Below are 19,842 nucleotides of genomic sequence, written 5' to 3' on the forward strand. Positions count from 1 at the left end.
CAGAGACACCAATAAAAACAGTGAAAGCTATTAAAACAAATGAATTAAAGCTGCTAAAAAGAGACACTAAAAAAGGTGAACAGAAGAGCTCCTTACCTTGGTGCAGGGTTAAGCTTATATTTAATTTTGCTATTACCAATCTCTATCCCTTGTTCCCTCGCACACAGTATCAACAAGCACTGCCAGGCTCACAGTCAGCATCCCCCCTTCACTCAAGGCTGAATATTAGATGAGGGGGCTGGCCTACGCCCATCTCTTCCCAACACAATAGCCACACGCGACCAGTTTTCCTTTCATTATATGCACTGGCTCAGCACCAAATTATACAGATAAAAGGGGAGTGACAATTAAGACATTGGCTTAATATGTGTAATTTTGTCCAACGAGTAGGCTAACACAATAAAGTAACAATTTGTTTGATATCAATGGGAACTGGGAATTTCAGCTCCATTGAGAAAGGTATTAGCATACATTTACAAGAAGAAATTAGAAGGCACACAAGAAGGCATTTTAAATTTAGAACTTTGTTGTAAAGGGGAAACATTGACCAAAAAGGTTTTCCCGCCTTCACAAAACTGTAAACTCAAGAACACAAATGTAGGGCAACTAAAATCCCAGATGATATCTTATCTGGTTTTACTACAATACTCATCTATCTACTTGCAGGTCATGTACTGTATATGGTCCAGTACATAAAAACACAGACCACTTGATATCATCATGAAATTCATAAAACTCCTTGTGGGCTGTGCTGTTGTCTGAACACACAAACATGAACTTGCCAGTTGCTAACACTGGATAGGATCTCTAAATTTAACCAGTCAGCTCTTCATGGCTTGTCATGTTGGTATGAAACTGCTGAGGAGTCAGTTCCCTGCCACATACCAGGGCCTGTTCCAAGAAACAGGTTTACTGCGTTGTGTCGCAAACTTCAAAAACCTGCACCTGCACCCGGTCTTTCTACATCAGCCTATGGCCAAGAGTTCAGGCGGTTCTGAGTTTTACTCTAAAAGGGTTATGCATTCTTGTCACAGGAGCTGCTAGAGAGAAACTAAAGGTCGAACTAACAGTCAACTACCTTTTCAACATAGTGGTGATAAACATTATGTTGTGTATGCTGCATGCTTTCTGCCTGCACCTGCAAGTTCACAACAGGTATGGCGGATGACCCGCTCTGACAGCCCGTCTTCGTGTTGTCAACAAAAATAAACATCTGGATGACGCGCGTTCACACACACACACACACAAACACACACACAAACACACACACACACACAAACACACACACACACACACACACAGAAAACATCACGAGTGGCAACAAATGTGAGTTAATAAAGAAAGTAATCTAATAATATACTTTTCTGTCTCTGGTCTTTAATGGAGGGGTTTTAACAAGGAAGTTACAAGCAGACTGACTTCCCGTTACTATCACTAGGAAGCTAGCCAAACTCCCAACGGCTAACAGGCTAACATTAGCTCAGAGTGGCTAACTCTCCGACAGGTACGAACTTTTATCGCCTCCGAAAGGAAAACAAAGCACAGTGCACATCCTGAAGTACTCTTACCAAGGCTGGGCTGCTCTGAAACCGTTTGAAGTTTGTTCCCGTACGGAGAATATAGTCAGAAATACCTTTTATTCATGTTTTTGTGGCTTCTTTGCGTCTGTTTAACAGAGCGTCTAGCTACAGTAAAGTCAATAGCTCCACCTACTAGCTACTAGCCCTGGTTACAGTGGCGTCACATGTGGCAAAGCCTCCCATCTGACATCTGATCTTTTACTGCACATTTAAAATGTTCTGTCAGTGCCAATTGTAATGGAGAATATTGTATTTTTTTCTATTTTTGCAGATTTCTATTTTAAAAACCTATAATGAGCATATAAAATATGATTTGCTTTCCAGTACATGAAATAGTGTGTGAAATAGTTAAAATGTGCTGCAGCTCGGCCTGCCACAACAGTAAAATGCTGCTTGCACATGAATCAGTGACAATAATCAAATAATAATCCTATAAACATATAGGGGGGAACGTTTTTGCACAATCCATACTTTTTATAGGCCTACTTCGAGTAAATTTAGCTGATAACTCCTCTGCTCTCTATTGGTTAGTAAGTTCTGATTAACACGCAAGCCTCTACTGTATTTACTATTATTTGCTTGCGTGTATTAAAATAGATGAGGGACCTAAAGATTGTCATTGTATTACAATATTCTCTGCTTATCAAGGTAGGGCATAAGCAAAAAAGGTTTTTACAATGTGGATCCCCATTTTTGGGGATTTTCCCTTTGTTGCATGTGCATAACCTGGATCAAATGCTAACATTTTCAAATCAGTGTTACGCCTAGTAGTAATCTCCATTACTGGACAAAAACAATTAGACATACAGTATATATTTTCAAACATCAGTTTTAGTGTTTAAAAATAATTTCTCTTTATTTTGCCACATGAATCAGAATTTTATTGTACTGTTATACAAATCTCTCAATAAATTTCCTTCTGACAGAAAAATAACCGTTATGTTACACAGGCGCACACACATACTACATGGACACACACGCACACGCGCGCGCACACACACACACGCGCAGACACACACACACGCGCACACGCACACGCCATTCATGAATTTGGCACTTTGGACATGTGGAGCCGTTTTGCATTGATCTGCTGGTTTGGGTGGCCATGCAGTGCAATAATCGCTATGTTTGTAGAATGACATCTCTTTCCCTTAGGTGGGCCACACTCGCCTACACAGGGCCCAGGCTACAAATATATATAGACCATATCAACATGTACAGATCACATGAATACTCATACACACACAGTTATGGCAGGAATATGCAAATGTTAGAAAATCTTAAAAAGAAAAAAGAAGAAAAAAAAAGCTCACCTCTGCTGCTTTGTTATTATTTTACCTAACACAAATGCACCAAACCAACTCAAATTACTGACAATTAGAAGAAAAAGTACGACTTCAAAGTGTTCATGATATTGTGGGCTTGAAATTCCCAGACTATTTCCTGCTCTAATAGATACGTAAAAATGTGACTTTTGACTGTCTAAACAACAGTGAGGTTACCTTTCAGGTTACAACATTTCTTTGACCAAGTCCTTAAACATGTCTAATGTTACATACTTTTATCACAGGGGTGGCTTTTTGAACTGCTGCATGTTATAAAGAGTGAACTGGATGATTTGAAAGGCTAAAAGGTGCACTATGAGTTACTGCATGGTTTCAGGGTCTCAAATCATAGGCATACACCTTGATTCGCTAGCTGCCTGCCCCCTGAATACACTGTGAAAAAGCCCGGCCTCAGGAGACAACACGGGTCGTAAATGTCAAACACTAGGGGCACAGCCTGTGCACCAAAATACAACAAACCTGTTCAAGCCAATCACCGACAAGACGGCTGGGACAGGGGGTGGAGGTTGGTGACAGTTTGTCAGTTGGGCATGACAGTTACGGAAACTTGGAATGTCAACAGAAGTGACATCATGCAGCCACTCATAGTGCACCTTTAAGATGCAAACCAGAACAACATGAGGGACCAGTGTCTCCTTCAACTTACAGTAAATGCACCTTGAAACATCTCCTATTCTAAAATAAGTCCACACAATATGAAATAAGACCATTTACCACAACAGCTGGTCTATGCCTGTGAATTTTCTACGTTATTATGTCACATACATAAATAACCAAATCAGATTTCCTTGCTGACAAATGCTAATTGTACACTTACATAGTTTGCAGCTTGAACACAATATGTGCTTATTTGCACTGTACAACAATTTTTTTTAACATTTTGATTGGCTTGTAATAATTATGGCTAAAGAATCTTCTGACAGTCAAATCAAGTCTTCAGGGACTGTGATAATCTGACTAGATGTACATTATTTGTAGGATTTAAGAATTAATTAAACTGTACGAGTGTTCAACTTTGATGGCAACAATCCACTGGGCTTTCCCAAATTGTACAACTTCATTACTTAGGACTTGTATTAATTAAATAGTATTGGATACTTGTATTACAGAGGCAAAACATTTAAACACAGAGAAACCTGTTGTGTAAAAAACAGGGTAAAACAGGGTAAATTAACTCCCTTTAAACACACACATTTATCTGATGAGTCATGTTTGTCAAAAAAAGCAGCAGATATGAAAAATATTAAAATAAAAAGAAATCTATTTAGTAACACTTGAGTGCCTCTTTTAGACTTTCCACAGCTGGAGACGGACGAGATCTGAATTTGGGACTCTTTATGTTGGTGAATTCATCCCAGGAAAAAACAAAATCATATGAATGAATTTGAAATAGTGTTTTCAAGAACATCTAAATACAAAACATGTACAATGTGAATTCTTCTTAAAAAAGACATAGAAATCAAACAATGTTCTGAGGATCCTAAGGCCTGTTTGAAATTGGCAGCTGATGATAAAGGTTAAGTTTCTTTTACATGAACACATTTTCCATTTCCACCTAACAGAGGTTTGTAACCAGAGAATGACAAAAACCCTCCACATACTGCACTTCTAATCTGTTTGTTTATAGCCTGGCACCACAATTGTGAAACTACATTTAGGTTCTTGCAGCGTGCCACCCAACTGTTATTTCACTAGCTGAGTACATAGAGGGTTTAAGGCAGCATTGAAGTCTTCATTTCCACTAATGTAATGTAAAGTAACCACTATTATCTCATAAGTTTACCCCGTGGCCATTGTTACATCCTGGTCTCTTATCCATGTCAAAAACTGTGATTGCTGTCATCCTTGCTACTGGTGAGGTTTTGACAGAAAATTGATTTTGTTGTCTGTCTGTTAGGATTCTCAGAGCGTCCGATATTTGGTTCTTTGTCAGGTAAAACAGACTCGCCACACTCCAGCTCTCAGTGGTTTCTAGTTTGTCTCAGTGTTTCTGCTGCCGAAGGGAGTGTGCGTCGCTGTCCCAATCCTCATGTGGTTTCATTTTTCTTGTTGCAGTTGCTGTCTGTGCTGTTGTTGTGGTCTGTCTGGTTGTCCTGTAAGCTGTCCTTCTGTGTGCCGTCCTGTTGCTCTTTGGCCTGCCGGCGTCTCGATTTGACAGGTAGGGCCAGTACCACCAAGAGGCAGAGGAGATGTAAGCAATAGTACCAGGACCTGCAGAGACATCCCAATTTATCTCAACACAGTTTATAATAAGTAGTAGTTGGAGAATAAAACCAGGCTAAAAACTAGTTAAAAAACTAGGGATGGCAATGTTGGTCAGTTGGTCCATTGCTTTGGTCCAAACTAAAATAGCTTAACTGTTGAATGAATTGTGCAGACATTCATGCTCCGCAGAGGATAAATCCTAATGACTTTCCCTCTAGTAGCACCATGAGGTTGTGTTTAGTGCTAATTGGCAAATGCTAGCATCGTAACACGCTAGACTACAAATGGTGATCATGTTAAACATTACACTTGCTAAACATCTGCATTTTAGCATGGCCATTGTAAGCATGTGGATCTTAGTATAAGCGCTGCACCTAAATACAACTTCATATGAGGAGAACATTTTTTTTATTTCAGGTTAAGTTACAAAAATCTTTTAACCTAAATAGCTCATATTTGCTGACACAGGATTGAGACAATACAGCTCTGTGTCAAATTACCTTAAATATGGAAAGATCTACCTTATCATTTAATGAGTCTGTTCATACGGTCTGTCTAGCAGCCAGGTGTGGATTTAACAGCAGTTCTCATCTGAATGATGCTGAGCATTAGTGGGCCTTTATTTCATGGCAGTGGCCGAGCAATGCTAAGGCTGCTCATTTTAATTCCCTTACATCAATCCTCTCCTAACTTCGCTCATTAAGCTGTCTTGTTACAGCCTGAAAAGAGGGAACATGGCTAATGAAAGTGAAGTGTTTCTACACTGTGGCCAGTAAATTCATTTACATGCTTAATATAACAATCATTTTACACACAACAGCAGGGTACACAACTCACTCTACTAATTACTTCACCGAAAAACAGAGTCTGTAGCATTCTCTAATGAACTCAGAATTTTTTTGTTTAACAGACTTCAGAGTGACAATGATACAGCTCAAAGCAATGCTTTTTCAATGACAACACGCTATTCAGTCAAACACACAAACCTGTAGAATTTGAGTGAGGGTCCCACAGCGAGTAGGACAAATGGCGCCACTGTGTAGCTGATGGCGACCTGAGTCCATGCCCACGTGATGACATGATAGATGCGCGTATATGAGTCTGAGACCAGAAAGTATGGTCTGATGTTGTGCCTTACCTGGAAGAGTGAAAAACATCCCGTGAGTTGAACATGCCAACATCATTTTCAGGTGAATGAATCTATCAACTTTAAATTGCACCGCTCATTTCACTGTACACTAGACTAGACTCAAATTAAACTAATTGACCTAGTTCCTGAAAAATTTCAGGAGCAGGCATTACTGCCTAGTTCTGCTTGTAATTTGCTCCTCCTTCTCTTTTTTTCCCCCCCTCTCGCCTATTTTTCCATCTCATAACTCTTTTGAGAAATCTATCTCTGATCATGTCTGTGTGGGCAGTGGACAGTAGTTTTATAGACTAACTGGGTCAGTGCTCTCCTTGTCCTCCTTTATACAAAGAAGAAGAAAGTCCCTGCAGGATCTTACCTGCACAACTAATTTACTGTGCATGCGTTTCAGTCAATCAACCCTTCCTAAGTCCATTATTCAGAATCACAATGTGAGTTTCCATTGTAGCACCACTCCACATACTGTACGTCTCTACATAAATATCCTCGTCTCCCTCTTTCACAAGACTAGACAGATTAGTGGTATTGGCCTCACATTTGTACATGAGGTATAAATGTCATACTACTTTATCATTATCCCCTTACTCTCCATAAGGATTTTGTTGTGTGTAAGTGGTTCTGCTACGTAGCAGTGGTATATCCAAACGACTGTAGGAACTCAAACTCAATATCGTGATTCATAAGCTGCAAGAGCCTAACGTTCATGATGTAATTAATGATTCTTAACTATTTGGCTGAATCTGACTAGGAAAAACTTCAACAATAGGTGGTCTTTAGACAGATCTAGTGTGTGAACTCACTGCACGTGCGGCCATGGTCATGGCGATGCCAGTGAGAAAAGTCAGGTAGTAGCCAGGGTACACCCCGTGCCACATGGCTGACAGCAGGAAGGTGGCAGCCATGGGGTTGATGTGACAGCGCTCATAGCACACCCTGTGGAAAAGATTGACATGACACACATCCAGTGTTTTGTCAAAACAACAATAAATAAATAAAAAAACACCGGCCATATGGAGAAAAATAATACAAAAACAGGATGGTTAAATGTCAAAACAGAATCCTTTGTGTATGCATTTTATGATGAAACCTGTAAACATTTGCAAAATCATGTGGCATTTCTGCAATCAAACCATTCAAATTTTGGCTTCAGTCAAGTATGATTAAAAATCTAAAAATCTTCAGCAACAGTCTACAGACTGAGAAAGGTTCAGTATTACAATCGGAATGCTTTTACCTTTTGAGCCAGAGAGCTGTCTGGATATTCCAGTTGTCTAGGAACATCTTGAAACTGGTGGCAAACTGAAATTGGACCCAAAATAATATACTTTAGGCTTTAGTTAAAAATTAAATTTATGTGGATAGAATAATAAGTCTCATAAAGAAAGCCTAACCTCAATGTCCAGAATTCTGAGATTTGATATCAGGTCCCACCGTGGGGAGCCATCTTTGTTGTAACCATTGAAGCCAAATCCAGCAGCGTTGTTGATAGCATCGGCTGCAGTAGAAAGGTACATATGTTTCCACAAATATTTGAGTACCACATAGCAACAGTAAATGATGACAACAACTCCATATCCTTCTAATACATTAGTTTGTGAAGCAATGACAGAAAGAGACAAAGAGCTCTGGCATTGCATGCATTTTGTCATTGGTAATGATGAAGAGCTGCAGTTTTCCATTCAGCACTAGATGGCACTGTTGCGTCAAGTAACAATGAGTTGGGAATTTTGCACTTCAACATATTGTGCAGACTCCTTCAAAAATAACCAAGTTCTCTGAACCAAGAACAGCTCAGTGATTTTATACCACTTAAATAAGCAGTAGCATTCATTGAAAAAAATCAAAGCAGCAGCAAATCACAGACACACTGCCAGTCTGATTAAGACTGATTAACAATTAACAATAGAATAAAATTTTAAAAATATACTGTATGTATATTTTGGATTTAATATTTAATGGGTGGGAAGAAATGTATACTCCAGTAAGAAACTCACCAAGTGTCCAGACAAAGTAGTACTTTGGCCTCAGAGCTAGCATTGCCAGATAAAGGTAGATGACCTGAAGGTGGAAGGGTGTGGAGCTGACAAAGTCATCGTCTATGGAGTGCTCCACTGGGAGCAGCTGGCACAGTGACAGATAGATAGCCAGCGAGATGGCACATGTACACAGCTTGGCGATGACGTCATTCTGGGTGGTGAAACAGAATAGACAATTAAGTTGATTCGAAGTTAACTCAAGTCAATGAGTGTTTCATATTCAGCAACGTCTGTGTTCCACTCTGTTCTTGGAGTGTAATTAAAATGTTAATGCATTATGAAGTAAGAAAACACAAATACCCTTGAGTTTTAGACATTTGATTCAAAAACACTTTATTTACCCTGCAAACCTTAAAACGGCTCCGCTAATGCATGGGCCTTCAAACGTTACCCAAAATATGCACTTAAAAGGGGATTTGCATAGTCTTATTTCTATTAAAGTCCTATTTTGTAATATCATAACAGCTCATTCAAGTACTCTCTATGAGGGTTTAAAACATTTTAGAATGTTTTTACCCATCATAGCACAGCCCGTAGGTATATTTTACATAGACAACATAATAAACCAGTGAAGGCTATAAGAAGCACATTTCCGATGATAACTGAGCGTTACTGCGCAGCCTCCAACTGAGCTGGAAGACGCAGATGTGACATGAGCAACCGGTCTGAAAGTTGTAAGTCTTCTGGTAGCTGTGCCAAGAGAAATCTCAATCATCCCAATCTTACAGAGACGGAGAGTGTAGGTAAGGAGATAACATATAGGCACAGGTTAATTATTGCTAACTAAAACGCTAGTTAACATTAGTAATTAAACCTAAACAGCTAATGTAAATCGAAACTGCCTGTGAGATTACCCTGTACTGTTTGGTAATCACACACAATTTTTACAAAAACGTGAGATACAAGGTAATGGAGCCTTTTATACATTGTCGTGTTTCTTTGGAAATAAATAATGGAAAAATAGTCTTTAAACGCTTCAGATGTAAAGTTATTCCCTGTCAAAGTAATGCCAAAATGAATGTCAATGGAATGGTAATGGTGGGTGAGTGATAGGTAGCATCAGAATGAGGAGCTACGCTTCGTGGAGGCCGGCTTACCCCCTTGATATTTTACCACACTTTTTGTCACGTGATGTTTGCACTTCTATTAAAGTGATAAAAACTGTGTTGTACCTTGGGCGAGGGTTCGCACTGCTTGTACTTCCCGTTCTCTTTGCCGTTGGCGTTCTCCTGGTGGCGTGGCTGGTAGCATGTGCCTTCGATGAAAGCCATGTAGTCGTTGTAAGAGCAGGTGGGCCCTGCCAAGATGCCCATGAAGTTACAGTTGTAGCTCAAGTACTCCAGCAAGCTGGGCATCCGACTTAAGGGCCACATAGAAGACACAGAGCAGATATATTAGGGGGGGGAATAGTAATAATATTAATTATAATTATAAGATGTTTTCATGTAGTGCCCAATCCTTCAATCTAAAATACAGTATAATACAATAACAGACAAAGTACGATTTGTAGCGATGGCTTCCTGTCCACTGAGAAACCAGTCTTGTCTATTATATTGTACTGTCTGCGACAAGAGGACGGGCCTGAGTGCTTTGACTGACTCTGAAGCTTTGGTTGTATCTTACTCTTCCTTGCTGAATTGAATCTGCTGGGTGAGGTAGCAATCTAACTTCCCTAAAGAGAAGCTCTTGTTTCAACTTCTAATTCCTCGCCTACCAAGTAGCCATCTTAGAGGTAGCGGCTGACTCACAGTAGCCCACCAAAGGTTTATGAAACAAAAGATTTGGTGCCTCATGTCTGGGATCTTATTGGTACACTGGCTAGCTCAGCTTAGGATGGGTTTAATGCAGGGATTGAATTTCCCTCCATTGTACTGTACAATTGTCGGCGAATAATAAAAAGTTTATTCTTATGATCAGTGCATTTACTGCTTTTCCAGTCCTTTTTCCAGTCCAGTGTATTTCCAAGCTGTGCTTAACAATTTTTTGCAATTATTATGTTAGGATGTCAGTCCTGCTCTCTGCTCTGTGTCTTATCTCTGTTCAGCTATCTAATCACATATTAGCAGACAGTAACAACTCATCTCCCTACTCAAATCCTGCTCTTTACTCAGCTGCACTACCACCTCCAATAGTGACTGTCAGGGAAAGGAATCTGCAGTTGTAATGTAGGACAGATGGAGGGTAGGGCATTCCTACAGTACAGTTCACATGAGAGTGGTGAATGTGTGGTTTCCTAGATACCAAGAGCCTAACAACTGCTTGACAACACCAGAAAAAGCCTGAAAGGGGGGCTGTGTGGCGATTTCCTATGCAGAAAGCAATGAAGCCTTTATTAAAATAAAGAGCATAATTTCTTTCAGACAGAGTTCAGACCGAGTTCATTAACTTGATGATTTAAGACCATGTTAAATTTTGAATTCAGCTAGATTGAATGAACCCATCATCTGAAGCGGTAAAAACATACCTGAGTCACATACCTGATAGCTAGGTATTTCTGGCTGGGAGTCAGCTGCCCCTCACGCTTGGTCAAACCTAAAGACAGACAGACACAATATAGACACATTCCAAAAGAATATATTTAATGTATGTATATGTACACCTGCCAATCATAATTTGACAACCTGTTTCATCCAAAGGTAACAGGGGGTACGGAAAACAGCATAACAGTATAGAATACACATACGTACATTACATTCTGATTCAACTCTGAAGTTCATAATAGAGCTGACTCTCAAGGTTTGCAGGTATATCAACCAAACCTACCCAGTGCCAGAGGTACCTGTCATTGCAACACATAGGTTCAGAGGCTAGGAAGGATGTGTGTGCATGGCCAACTAACTTCTGCTGAGTTAGCAGAGGACAGTGAGTGAAAGAAAAATAAATATTGTTAAATACTCTAACATAACAAATTACATTTTGGCCAGACATCCTGATTGCAGTTACTGTTGTTATTGAGACGGTTAGTCATATTCTGCTAACCAATTCTTTGGGCTAAATGTCTGGATAGTATTATATTAGTATTAGTAGATATTAGTTTTAATCAGTTTGCTCTTTATCTATGAAGACCTGCAACTTCGTAACAATCTTGGCCAGTTTTGGCATAATGGGGTGTGTGTAAGGTTGAGTGTATGCCTCACGGTGCAAGGTTGTGCTTAGTTACAAGGCCTCAATTAAACATCTGATCCCAATCAAATTAATAATTGTGAAGCAGCTTAACTGTGCTTTTAATACAGTAACTCTGTATTATTTAAAACTAGAAAGTCTCATAAGTATTTTACTGTATGGCACAAAAATATATTGCAAAATAATGTATGTGCGTGTGCGTGCCGCGTCCGTGTGTGTGTGTGTGTGTCTGTAGGTACCAGAGTGTGCCAGTCCTCTGGGGTTGGGGATTACAGTCTTAGTATCTCATTAGACTCACAGTTGTGAGGAGAATGAGTGACCTGAACAGAATTTAAAACACTACTTTACTCTACACTGCCTACACATGCATAAACCCGCCAACATACACATCAATACACAAACTGATGATTGTGTTCGGTCTAGTATATCCTGAAGGGACTTACAACTCCAAGCGGGGACTTAAAACCTATGAGTAACTCTCACCATCCTTTCGATCTCTAAGCTTCTCTGATACTCGATCACACGTGTTTATATTAACCTCAGTGTCAATCTCTATCTTTTATTTATTAGCACGTGGCATTTGATGTTTCAAAACAGCTGATTTCCGCATTAGCACGGCATCCGACTGGTTTGTTTCACTGTGCCACATATGTGCCACATACACTACCGTTCAAAAGTTTGGGGTCACCCAAACAATTTTGTGTTTTCCTGAAAAGTCACACTTATTCACCACCGAAATTGCACCCCACGCTTCCAGAAGCAGCTCCCACAAGTGGATGGTGGGATGGGCACTTCTTGCGTACCATACGGTCAAGCTGCTCCACAACAGCTCAATGGGGTTCAGATCTGGTGACTGCGCTGGCCACTCCATTACCGATAGAGTACAGCTGCCTGCTTCTGCTCTAAATAGTTCTTGCACAATTTGGAGGTGTTTAGGGTCATTGTCATGTTGTAGGATGAAATTGGCTCCAATCAAGCGCTGTCCACTGGATAGGCATGGCGTTGCAAATGGAGTGATAGCCTTCTTATTCAGAATCCCTTTTACCCTGTACAAATCTCCCACCTTACCAGCACCAAAGCACACCCCAGACCATCATATTACCTCCACCATGCTTAACAGATGGCGTCAGGCATTCTTCCAGCATCTTTTCATTTCTGCGTCTCACAAACGTTTCTTTGTGATCCAAACACTCAAAATTGGATTCATCCGTCCACAACACTTTTTTCCAGTCTTCCTCTGTCCAATGTCTGTGTTTCTTTTGCCATCTTAATCTTTTTCTTTTATTGGCCAGTCTCAGATATGGCTTTTTCTTTGCCACTCTGCCCTGAAGCCCAGAATCCCGCAGCCCGCTCTTCACTGTAGATGTTGACACTGGTGTTTTGCGGTACTATTATGAAGATGCCAGTTGGGGACCTGTGAGGCGTCTGTTTCTCAAACTAGAGACTCTTATCTTCTTGCTCAGTTGTGCAACGCGGCCTCCCACTTCTTTTACTCGGTTAGAGCCTGTTTGTGCTGTCCTCGAAGGGAGTAGTACACACCGTTGTAGAAAATCTTCAATTTCTTAGCAATGTCTCGATGGAATAGCCTTCATTTCTAAGGACAAGAATAGACTGTTGAGTTTCAGATGAAAGTTCTCTTTTTCTGGCCATTTTGAGCGTTTAATTGACCCCACAAATGTGATGCTCCAGAAACTCAATCTGCTCAAAGGAAGGTCAGTTTTGTAACTTCTGTACAAACCTAAACTGTTTCAGATGTGTGAACATGATTGCACAAGGGTTTTCTAATCATCAATTAGCCTTCTGAGCCAATGAGCAAACACATTGTACCATTAGAACACTGGAGTGATAGTTGCTGGAAATGGGCCTTATACACCTTGTAGATATTGCACCAAAAACCAGACATTTGCAGCTAGAATAGTCATTTACCACATTAGCAATGTATAGAGTGTATTTCTTCAAAGTAAGACTAGTTTAAGTTATCTTCATTGAAAAGTACAGTGATTTTCCTTCAAAAATAAGGACATTTCAATGTGACCCCAAACTTTTGAATGGTAGTGTATATGTTTAACATTAAAACATGATTTATAAAATCATGCATACAATTATTAGTAGCTTAATGTTCTATACAAAAACGTTCACGTATAAAGGCCTTAGGTCCCCCTACATGTTATTGTAGGCCCAGTTTACTATGATTCTTCAATTTATACAATAGGGTCCCTGCTCCGTCTTTATTTGAGTTTGGGGTTTTTGGCTTAAAAGACATTGAAGACCTTTGGTTTAAAGCATTACTATCCAATGTTTAACAGTGTGTGCTCTAGTTCAAATAAGCTTTTGTTTAAGGGGGGAGTGCATTTTTGGTCATTGCTCCATTACATAACTGTGTTTTTGCTATCTTTCTGCTTCACTAGCCCATTGTCAGAACTGACTACTGGCTCGGAAACGTGGCCATGTGATCTGTTTGGAAACTCTAAAGAGAACTGAACCATTTTCACTTCTGTCACTTTTTTCACCCCCACAGAGCACACACACAGAGCACACACACACACACACAGATGCCTGACTTACCGTCGTGTATTTCAAACGCCAAGCTGGTAATCTTCTGTGTTATAACCATCATGGGCCTGATAAAGAGCATCAAACAGAAAAAAGCCATGTTAATGTTGAGAATTTCAAAAACACTCCACTCAGTACAGCACCAAAAAGCAAGAAGCTTATTACTGTGTTTTGTTTGACGTCATCTAATAAATATAGTTTTACATGCTAAACCTTTGTTTTAAATGCTTGTTTTTTATCATGAACTGCTAGCCCATATTTAAGTTTTGGTGGCATCTTGTAACTAATGGCCTTAGATACCAATTTACCCAGTAATAATTGTAACACTATCCGCTAAAAGTGGTATCTGCACAATGGTAGGTTTCCTCCAGCATACCGGTAATTGCAGACTTTTTTTGTACTTCCTGTACCCATTCTTTCGATTCTTCTTTACTCACACTATTATTTAGGACCAGTCCGGTCCTATGCTACTCAGCCCTTTTCCTCTTGTCTAAATCAGCCATTCTCTATCAAAGAACAGTGTTAAGTCATGTGTGCTAACCATTCTTTTCATCAGCAAGAACAAGTTATTGACACATGTTATACATAAAAATATACAAACTGCTAGTGGCAGCATCAAGTTAAGCCACACAGTCAAAAACAAACAACAGACCACAGTTTTTATAGTCTTCAAAAAAAGATTTGAGTGAAATTTTAGACTATCCGTAAAACAAAGCACATTCGGACTTGGATTAAACTTTTTCAAGAAAAACAGAAAGATGGCAGACAAGGTAGTTGAAAGAGTGAAATCTCTGCCCTCCCAAAGGGCAGCATGGGTTTGCATTGGGTTGCTTAGCAACTATCCACCCAAACCCTGCTGGGAGTGCAGCTGTCTGCTTGAATTGTCAGACAGTCTGGAGGAGTGGGAGCCAACCACAAGAGTCGCTATCGACGTCCTCCTGCAGACACAGCAGTGTGACACGCTCTTGTTTCTGTTTAGCACGGACTGGTTGAGTCATATCTTTTATCCTCGACTCTTATTGTGTTTTTTTTTAGCTTTTTATTCCATATAGCATTCAAAATGAAGGCCAATGGAGGTATATGGTTTTAAATTAACAAGGAGCTCTGTAGCCTTAGCATAGCTTACCCAGTAAAATCTGCAGAGTACATGCCATAGTCAAACACATAGACTCGTGTGATCTGACATAATAGCAGGTAGCCAAGCGTCACAATGAAGCAGTACCTGTGCAGAAAAAGCAAGAAAAAGAGAAATTAGAGAAATAAATGATTAAAAAATTGGACAAAAAAAATATACAGAAATGATGCATTTAACAGCCCAAAACTGTAAAATCTTGGTGCATATGCTCTAAAATTAGAATCAAATCTATACAGTGATATGAAGCTTTTCAGGCAGAGCATTAACATACACATATTGTGAGCGTTTAACCTCAGAGTTCATAGTCCACCCCTTTGTTCTCATTTCAGTGGTGAACATGGACTTTTTTTCCCAGTATAGAACAAAAGACAGTGGTCATGGCATCAGGGCTTTGGAAAAGAGGATGGGGAGGGGTTCAAAAAATAGACAAAAGAGCAAAGGAGGCTCCAATAATGTGTCAGGGTCAGTGGTTGAAGACAGAGGACAACATAGAGGACTGAGCAGCACTAAAGCCTGTTGTGCAAAGGTGTTGCAGAGTCAGCCCAAGTCAAAGCTAGCTAGATAGCATTCCTCTGCTGCCAACAAAAAGAGGATTGTGCTGCTGTGTTAGGGAATACAACACACCAGCTAGGCTGCACTGCTGATAAAACACAACAGAGCCTATTGTATCTGCATTGAAGACATCATCTGATATCTACCGTCAAGCATTTTTAACTTAACACAAAATAAAATAAACCAACCGCTGCAATATGACATATTTTCAGAACTTTCAAGATCTTCTTGGTCTTTAAAAACTCAAAGATGACATACTACTATTGATCACAGAACCCTCAGAGAAGGCACTGTGAATAGTGAGATCATTATAATACAATCCTGTAATGTGCTCTGTGTTTCCAACCCACACTTGGCATATCTTTCCGTGTACAATCTATTTCTCAGAATCTTCCTAAAATGGAAGACTCCACTTTTTTTTTACAAAGACCTCCATATTCTAAGACCAGCCCTACAGCAACTGGGCTCATTTAAATGTACCACATGGACACATTCAGTAATAGTAGTTAAAATGTGTGTTTCATGATGGTCATTTACTTGGACCTGTGACAATTTCCTGCATGTCTTCCCCCCCTTTCTCACCTAGCTGTCCTGTCAATTATCAGAATCAGAATCAAAATCAAAAATACTTTATTGATCCCCGAAGGGAAACTCTTTGTTGCAGTTGCACAAATATTATAAATAGAGTATAAATACAAATAAAGAAATAAAGAAATATAAGGAATTGGATATGTACCGTATTTACATAAAGGAATGTTATTATACATTATTTACATAATTAACATAATTAAGGAATTGCAATGGTGAAAAGTAAAATAATAATAATAATAATAATAATAATAATAATAATAATAATAATTGTAGTAGATGAAAATTGCACACGTCAGGCCAGTGTTAATGCACAAAACAGATAATACAGATAATACAGATAATATTGAAAGACGGAAAAAGCCCCAAAAAATAATCTTTAAAAAAAACAATGTCTACAAGCAGTGCAAGAAAGCTTAAAGGTGTTCCGTTACCTCTGCTAACATTTTCATTCCTTAGCAACAATCCCATTTCACCAAGATCAGCTTTCTCTACTGGCAGCACACAGCTGCAATCATAAGTGAGGAAATGAGCTACATGTGCTATATTTGCAGCGGGCCCACCAGGGATCCTGTCTTTATCCTCGTCTGATTTGTGTTTGTGTAATTCACAGCTCAGAGGGGGGTGTTTCATTTCCACTAAAGGCTATAAAGCTGTAGCTGGCCCCCCACTGTGGGACAGCAGTAGACAGGTCAACGTGCAGCCATGCAGGAGGTATGGATGCACACTGTACATCGAGCAATGAAAATTCAAAAACTGTCTATAAGCAAATGTCTGAACACTCCAAGAGCTCTCTCTATGGCAGTGCACACATGCCTTGAGGCCCACTTCATGCTTGCTCAAATGCATACACCGATCCAGAGGACATTTCCATCTGTTCAGCAGCGACTTAGTTAGTGAGTTAGTAATTTGCACATTTATCACCGTCAGGTTCATGCTTTCACACCAAAACTAATATGAATTCCAATTAACTTGCCTGCTTATGTTACAGATAGAATTGAATCCTTAATTCAGGTCCTCCTGAGCATAAATTAGCTGTAACTAGAGCTGGAAATGTCTATAGGGTAGTAGAGTTGGTACACCCTCTTAGACAGCTGAAGTTCACTGCTCCTACATTGCAAAGTGTCTGCTCTGCTTTAGTGTTCTTCAGCTGCCAGGATGGGAGCGGGGAGGAGATACTTGATAAAAAGCTAGATGGCGAAGTCTCAACTGTGTGTGTTTGAAGTTGTTGGATTTTACTCTGTTTCTCGCCTTACAAGCTACTCAAGAACTAATCCTTAGTGGGATTAATAAAGTTGTTTCGAATTTGAACTGTCAACATTATCCTTTCGTCCATATGTCAAATTCACTTGAACATACCAGCATCATTTGCCTTAACCGTGGTAACTAACATGTGGGTCGGCGGCCAAAAAACATCAATTTCTACTACACATATTTGTGTTGGTTTTTAAGACTTTCCTTTAATTTCTGCTTTTAATTTCTTGGTGCATTAAAGTCTAATCTAACCTCTTTTTAAACTTAAACTGGTTACTTAAACTAGTAGACACGTGGCAAAGGGGTGCAAATATACATTGCTTCATTTTAATTTTAGTTATGGTTCTTCTTCAGTATCAATTAAAGAGGGGCCTTGCATTACTGTCACTGCCTTCTTTTTTGTTTCACCATATCCATACGATTTCACAGGTCTCTTCCCTCCAACAGACAAACGGTCAGAGAGTGAGGGAATGGTAAGAGGGGAAGAGTGAGAGATGAAATATGATGCCTAGCTACTTAACACAGTGGTCAGCCACATCACAGATTCCCACAGTCCAGAAAAAGAGCTTTTAGCAACTCCATCAAGCTGTCACACTGCACTCACTGTACAGTTCTCCACCCAAAGGATCGGGTATCTGAGTGAAAGAACAACATATAGTGCACTGGTCTTAGAAGTGTTGAGCTGTTCAGAGTGTGCAGCAAGCAAGTCTCATAGTGGAAGACGTTTAGGCTGATTTATGGTTGTAAGTAGGCCCGTGTCGCCGACGCCTACGTAAGTGGCCTACGCCGTCGTGAGGATTCATACTGGGGCACTGGTGTGTCTGCATCGTTCTAACTTATGTCTTTGCGAGATTAGCAGAGCCGGTATGTGTACATGTGTGGGGAATGTGTGGTAGAGCGAGTGAGAGAGACAGGGGTTTGCTTGAGAGCGAGTACCGACTCCGGCGACAGAGAAACAAAGTGTTTCCCATGAGCTTTCTGACAATGGTCGCTTAAACTGTAGCAGAAAAAGTTAACCCTCTCCTTCATTTTTAGTTGTTCATGGTGAAGGAGAACCTCAAAATAAGTAGAGGGAAATACGGAGATTCCAAACCCAGCCAAGCAGACCAATCACTGCGTTGCCGCAACGTGTAGTTACATTTCTAAGGAGGCGCAAGTCAGGGTACGGCGCATGGTACGGCGCAGGGATGGCGCAGGGTACAACGCAGGGTACAACGCAGGGTACGACGCAGGGTACGTATCTACACGTACCTTCCTACGTACCTACAGCGTAGATTCAATGCAGAACCAGAACCAATTCAAGCTTCATTGGAGGTAAAGTATAGATTCAGCATCATACCAATTCATTCATTTTATCTCTACTCAGCAGCATTATCATTAGCAAGGGTTACAGTGTGTTAGTTAATGCTGTAAAAACATACAGAGGAGGGACGGCTGACCGGGAGATAAAGTACTTAATTATCAGAATTAGATTAAAAAGAATGGACACTAGGAACAGAGTTAAAGGGGCATGTGCAATTTCTGAGAACGTGGGTTAACCCTCGTGTTGTCCTTGGGTCAAACTGACCCATTTTCAATTTATTTATTTATTTTTAGTCACAAAAAAATGGGGCATTGAAATAAGGGCTCAAAATATCAACATTAAAAATATTTTACAAAACTTTGGAAAAAACACCCCAAAAAAAAGCTCCACAACATTAAAAAAGTGACCATTTCATGGTTGAAGGGAAGACAACACAAGGGTTAAAATGGAGCAAGGTGAAGGTTTTGCCAAAGGCCTACTTCTACGTCTTAAAATATTTTCAAATTAGTTTTTGTCTTTTTAAAGTGAAGATACAAATAACCAAAGCAAGCCAAACAAATAATTATAAGAGAAGAAAGAAAGTGTATAGAGAAAGGGAACCCTAGTAAGTCTTATTTAGGTATCTAATCCATGCTGTTATGCTTGTGGTTGTCTGTTATAGTTTTTCCTGTTTATTGTGTAAATTTATTCCCCGGTTGCTTGATGTTTACTGTCTCTTGTATTCTCAATTGCACGTTACCCTGTTTTCATCTGTGTGTATGTTTATGCTCCAGTTTCTTGTTTTATGTTGTTGTCTCCGTTTCTCTCTTCTCATGTCTTGTTTTACTTCCTGCCTTGTGTTTTCTGGCCTTTGTAACTGCACCGCCCTGATGTGTTTCACCTGTTCCTAAGCCCTCGTGTCACCTGTCCCTTGTTTCACCCTCGTTACCTTGTGTATTTAGTCTCTGTTCTGTCTTTGTCTCTTGTCGGTACATTGTCTTCCCTCCCTGTGTCTCTTTTTTCTGGTTGTTTTTTCCCTTT

The 19,842-nt window shown here is 39.9% G+C and overlaps 2 protein-coding genes across 2 annotated transcripts in view; both read right to left on the bottom strand.

The window, feature by feature from the left end:
* LOC116669601 (kinase D-interacting substrate of 220 kDa B) overlaps positions 1 to 1,751 on the bottom strand; it is a 45,700-nt gene extending 43,949 nt beyond the window's left edge. The window contains 1 exon segment of the mRNA XM_032499509.1: positions 1,569 to 1,751. The gene's annotated coding sequence lies outside the window, so the exon portion shown is untranslated.
* Positions 1,752 to 3,801: 2,050 nt separating this feature from the next.
* Positions 3,802 to 19,842, bottom strand: part of mboat2a (membrane bound O-acyltransferase domain containing 2a) — a 43,671-nt gene continuing 27,630 nt past the window's right edge. The window contains exons 4-13 of the mRNA XM_032499507.1: positions 15,117 to 15,212; positions 14,003 to 14,058; positions 10,792 to 10,846; positions 9,487 to 9,673; positions 8,273 to 8,465; positions 7,670 to 7,773; positions 7,513 to 7,577; positions 7,079 to 7,211; positions 6,118 to 6,269; positions 3,802 to 5,137 (exon numbers count right to left, since the gene is read on the bottom strand). Coding sequence (XP_032355398.1) covers positions 4,954 to 5,137; positions 6,118 to 6,269; positions 7,079 to 7,211; positions 7,513 to 7,577; positions 7,670 to 7,773; positions 8,273 to 8,465; positions 9,487 to 9,673; positions 10,792 to 10,846; positions 14,003 to 14,058; positions 15,117 to 15,212 — 1,225 coding nt within the window. The 3' untranslated portion in view covers positions 3,802 to 4,953. The remainder of the gene's footprint in view (positions 5,138 to 6,117; positions 6,270 to 7,078; positions 7,212 to 7,512; positions 7,578 to 7,669; positions 7,774 to 8,272; positions 8,466 to 9,486; positions 9,674 to 10,791; positions 10,847 to 14,002; positions 14,059 to 15,116; positions 15,213 to 19,842) is intronic.

This window comes from Etheostoma spectabile, chromosome 20 (genome assembly GCF_008692095.1).
Source record: "Etheostoma spectabile isolate EspeVRDwgs_2016 chromosome 20, UIUC_Espe_1.0, whole genome shotgun sequence".
Taxonomy (NCBI): Eukaryota; Metazoa; Chordata; class Actinopteri; order Perciformes; family Percidae; genus Etheostoma; species Etheostoma spectabile.